Here is a 5,316-nt window from a genome sequence, read left to right on the forward strand (position 1 = left end):
AAAAATCAAACGCATAGATAATACATTTTTTAAATTCTTTAATATAATAGGAGATTTAATATCTAAATATTTTTTTATTATTTTTCAATTATGATTTTTTTTTAAATAATAAGAAGAGTGGTTAGATGAGTTAGTTTTATTATCAATTAAAATAAAATTGATTATAATAATATAATATTTTACACTCTACAACATCTAAAATATATCAATTTTGAGAGGAAAAAATATTTTATTAGAAATTTTTTATTTAAAATTTCCCCCAGGCCTCACGAAGTGTTGGGCTGACTCTGATTAACATCACCATCTACATGTGTGTATAATAATCAACAATTAAAAAAAAACATAAATAAAAGGGTTAATAGGCATTTACACCCCTGTAATGTTAGCGAATTTTGCTTCCCCCGTTGCCAAAGGCAGGTTTTGGCAACGATTTTTTTGAAAAAACCTGTTGCCAAAACCTGTTTTTGGCAACGGAGGGGGAAAAACAAAATTCGCTAACATTACAGGGGTGTAAATACCTATTAACCCTAAATAAAAATATATAAGAAGATAAACATAAAAAGAGGCTTAGGTAATATTTCACCTATTTGTGTATCATCTTCCAATAATACTTCATCATTAAGATCGAATGGAAAATAATTTGATAAAAGATTTTGAATTGATGAAATGGAAGAGCTTTGATTTATGTCAATATTAAATTCATTAGGAATTACATTTAGATCTATTTCTCTAAATGTCGCTCTCTATTTTATCCTATAAAATTTTATTACGAGTACTACATTATTTATAGATTAATCATGTGAAAATTTTCCAAAATTTGGAGGTACAGTTAAGTAGAAAATTTGGCATGCCGGGATGAATTTGCTAATCGCTTTAAAATATTGAAACTTGATTTCAATTTGGCTTTTGAAAGTGCATGGAGCATGCATTATTAATAGACTAAAAATGATAGTCTTAGGAGCAGCATTATTTTAGGTTTTCAAAACACATTTCTACCGCTTTCTTGTGAATTTTCTTGAGTGTCTTTACAAATTATTTTTTTGGCAATAATTACTCTTGCATGTGTGTCATACTTTGACTACTTAAATAAGTTTCTAATGAGGTTAGTTTAGTAAAATTCATAATTTTATTAATAAATTTATTCTTTTTTTCCTTAATTTGTTAGCAACAATCTTAAACTACACTTATTTTGGGAATGTCCTCGTGCGTCGACGTGGTCATCCTATTGGTTGAGGGTGTGTAGCAAATGATGTATTGAGGAGGAAGAGGAAGTTTGATTGTCATCCTATTGGTTGAGGGTGTGTAGCAAATGATGTGTTGAGGAGGAAGAGGAAGTTTGCTTGTCCCTTTAGTCGCTTTGCTCATTGACAGCAGCACCGTTGTTGTTGAGCAGTTTATTGAGGTGGAAATGATCGTTGTTGGCGTTATTGGCCATGATGATCGGTAAGTCGATGAATGGAGTTGCTTTGGTCTTTGTGTTAGGAAAGACGGAGAAGCAAGTGTTTCCCACATACGACGCCACTGATCGTACCTAATCAGAATAGATCGTCAAGGCCTGCAACTTTTGAACTTCTGAGAATGGGGGTGTGTACCTGGAAGGTACTCCGATACCAAAGTAAGAATGAGAGCATTCAAAGTACAAGTAGCAAAGAGAATGAAAGAGTGAATATATGACCCCGTATTTATGTGTTGCGCCAAGGTCCCCATATTGGACCGGATGGGCAAGCCCAACATGGAGACTGTCAGGGTCTACGTGTGTAGTGGAGACCAGTATGTGGTATGTGCCTTGGGTTAATTGTTCTGAAATATCCCGGAAATATTCGAAGAGGCGTGGGTGGTAAACCCTTCGAGGCGAAAAGGTTCTCCTGGGACACAGGGAGGAAACATCCTCGTATTGCTATTTTTACTCGAACCGCTATTTTTACAAAAATGATTGTTTCCTTTGCATCCATTATTTGTCAGCATCTACCCATGATCAAGATGTACTTAACTTATATTCAGAAGATCCAGATAAATTGTTCCTCACTCAAACTTCCTATACCTATTCACCTATTATCTTAGATTGGTTTTTATCTACAAAAATCCTTGCAATCATAAAACAGGACCGACGAAACTGAAATGTTGTAGTTGTACCACGAAAGCATATTCATATAAAAATAAAAGAAACTGAAATACTATAGTTGTACTACGCAAGCATAGAGCATAGCACACAACGTCTTAGTAGATGTTGAAAACTAATTGTCAATATTCATTGTTTCTGCTCAAATGCTCAAATGCTCAGCATGTTCAGAAGCATTGATACAGAATGTGGCCACCTAAGCCCAAAAGAACAAAAGACAATAAAACGCATATCAGTAGTTTTGGTTTGATGAGCACATATCAATAGTTTTGGTTGGAAATAAATGGAGGAATTTGACCGATAACATTCTTTTCGATTGTCCACCATTCTGAGCTTCAGAAGACCTGAACAAATCATCATCTGTTTCCAGTCAGGCACAAACTCAAAAATCATGCTACATCCTCATCCTTGAGTTGTAGAGTTTTAAAATTAAGGTTGCATGAAATGAGGCAAAATTTCAAAAAAAAAAATGAAGTATATTGAGAGATAGTTTGATTAAATACAAAACTAAATGGTGTAAATTAAATTTTATATAGCTCTATGAGACCACCAAACCATGTAAAACATTCAATCAGAGTAGTAAAAGACATGAATAGAGTTTAAAGAAGAAAAGAAACAAATTCCGATATTATAAAAAGTGAAGTCTAAAACATTAATACCTGGTTAGTCTTTTTTGATGGCACGAGATTTTTGGATGGCACAAGAGCGGACCTTAATGGAACCGTTAAAGTTCTTCTTAACACTGGCCTGGAAAATTGTTGGGGAAGCATCATCTTGTTTTTTTGCCTTAAAGGTAATATAAAAATATCCAGGAAGCAAACAGTTTGCCCTGACGAGGCCATCAAAATCAAATTTTGGATCCTAGATAAATAAGAAAATTAAAACAACAACAACAATAATAATAATAATAAGAATAATGAATGAGTTTTGTAATGGTTTAAAACCTGATGATTGTGTTTGTTGAATGCTTTCAAAGCAGTTATACAATATCCAGTTAGACGACCGCTATCTCTTCCGTCTATGTCAAGGGGATAGATACCACCAAGTGGTGTAAAAAATGTTGGAGGGTTATAAACACCATTAACAATTATTGCTGGAGGGTCAATAACACCATATTCATATGCCTGAGTTGTCCGGAATGAATCAACGTGAAAGAGAAAATCAATCATCAAAAGAAACACAAAATTATTCATCATGAGAAACAATAACATTAATCATCAAAACACAAAAATAATCGTCTAAGTTAAAGAGAGATACATACACAAGTCTCGACCGTTCCGAATCGATTTTTTCTCCTAGCCGCCATTTTAGCCCTGATTTGTTTTTTTCTATCAGCCACGAATCTGATTAGTTTCTTGTATGTCAAATCTGATTTCAGCGGTGTTCCTCTTTTAACAACATGTTTCTGTTTCAGCCGCTGGGTAACTCTTTCAACACTACTTTCCTGCAACAAATGTTTCCGTTTCCGTTTCCGTTTCAGCCGCCTACCTCTTTCAACACTGCTTTCCGCCATCGGCAACAAAACCCTATATTTGTTCGGCTGCAAAGAATCACAGATCACGCCTCTAAAATAACTTACAACTACTATTCTCCTTATTTATAATCACTCTCACTCACCCGCCCCCATAACATAACAAACCCTATATTATTCTTTTAAATCCAAATCCCATATATATATCATATAATTCTATAATAACATTTATTTATTTCAAACAAATTATTTTAAACTCATTTCTTACCTTATTAAAAATCCAACTCTACCTTTATATTTTTTTTAAATGGGAAAACAAAAAGATGGGGACTATAAAGAGTACAATCCAGTGGCTCATTTGTAACACACTCTAAACCCCGCACAAATATATGGCATAATCAGAATAAATTTAAGCATACATATCTCAAGAGAGCATCACATATACTTCACGAAATCAGAAATACATACAACAGTCATGCTCATAAGACGCATTTAAATTCATGTCCATAAACATATGCATCTCACTGTGGAATAAACTTCATTTCATAATTGATTTCAAATAATGAATCTCATTATAATATCATGCATAAACTTGCATTTTGGCACTAAGGTCAATCATCACATAATCTCCAACATAAAACATTATCAAATAAAGAGATTAATACAATTATCTCTCAAACAAAACATGACTTCAAATGTTTTCCCGTGTTACGTGACTCACTATCTAAATATAGATAAATAAGAACTAGCTTCTCCGACTAATCCTTACAAAAAGCACCACTATTTTCGGTACCTAAGTGATTTCGTATAAAACATCATTTCAACAGAAGGGTGAGAATTCATATCGTGAAAATATATAATAAGAAGTAATGCATAATAAATATTCACCATATTCATCTATTCAACTTTTTCCAATACATTTCATATATTCATATATGCAACATTGCTCCACAATTCAAGATACCAAAGATAATCAAACAGAATAACACAATGTAACAATTAAATCTATTATCACATATTTCATATCAAAACACAACCTTCACATCGACTAATGTGACTCAATGCAACATGCATGTGATACCAATCTCGAAAATCAGGTTCGCCTCGCTCCAGATCTCCACTAGGATCAGACACTACAACAAATATAATCTTTAGCAGCACCCCTACGAGAGTTATAGGTTTCGCTAAAAACAAAAAAAAAACAAGGGAAAAAAGCGCTGGTAAATGGTGGGGGTACGAGAGCGCTTTCTAGAAAGCGCTGGTAAAGGGTGGGGGTACGAGAGCGCTTTCAAAAAGCGCTGGTAAAGGGGGGGGGTACGAGAGCGCTTTCAAAAAGCGCTGGTAAAGGGGGGGTTACGAAAGCGCTTTCAAAAGCGCTGGTAAAGGGGGGGATACGAAAGCGCTTTTATTCAAAAAGCGCTGGTGTAGAAGGGGATACAAAGGCGCTTTTGAAAAGCGCTCTAGTAGCTAATTTAAAATTAAAATTTCTAAAACAAAATTAACAAAACACGCTATTTGCCTTCAGTACTGTTCTTCTCTAAGCTAACGAAACCCATATCTCCCTTCGCTCTGCTACTGTTCTCACGCGAAATCGCCGCCGTAGAGCCTTACGTTCATCTCCTTCTCTTCACTGCAACCACATTCATCCTACAATCATCTTCTTCTCTTCGCCACCGTAGCTCAGCAACAAAGTTCACACGCGAAGATAACAAATCTTGTTCGCCAC

At 34.6% G+C, this 5,316-nt stretch overlaps 1 protein-coding gene across 3 annotated transcripts; it reads right to left on the reverse strand.

The window, feature by feature from the left end:
- Positions 1–2,129: 2,129 nt before the first annotated feature.
- On the reverse strand, positions 2,130–3,736 carry LOC131600415 (uncharacterized). Of its 3 annotated transcripts, XM_058872580.1 has the most exons (5): positions 3,381–3,736; positions 3,064–3,243; positions 2,948–2,980; positions 2,779–2,905; positions 2,130–2,463 (listed from the first exon to the last, which is right to left on the reverse strand). In XM_058872580.1, exons 1-4 carry the CDS (start codon positions 3,630–3,632, stop codon positions 2,783–2,785), a joined length of 588 nt encoding a protein of 195 aa, XP_058728563.1. In that variant the 5' UTR covers positions 3,633–3,736; the 3' UTR covers positions 2,130–2,463; positions 2,779–2,782. The 3 variants fall into 3 exon arrangements, with proteins under 3 accessions (XP_058728563.1, XP_058728561.1, XP_058728562.1); XM_058872578.1 differs by having other exon boundaries at positions 2,779–2,980; XM_058872579.1 differs by having other exon boundaries at positions 2,130–2,479; positions 2,779–2,980.
- Positions 3,737–5,316: the final 1,580 nt, after the last annotated feature.

The sequence above is a fragment of the Vicia villosa genome, linkage group LG4 (assembly GCF_029867415.1).
Source record: "Vicia villosa cultivar HV-30 ecotype Madison, WI linkage group LG4, Vvil1.0, whole genome shotgun sequence".
NCBI lineage: Eukaryota > Viridiplantae > Streptophyta > Magnoliopsida > Fabales > Fabaceae > Vicia > Vicia villosa.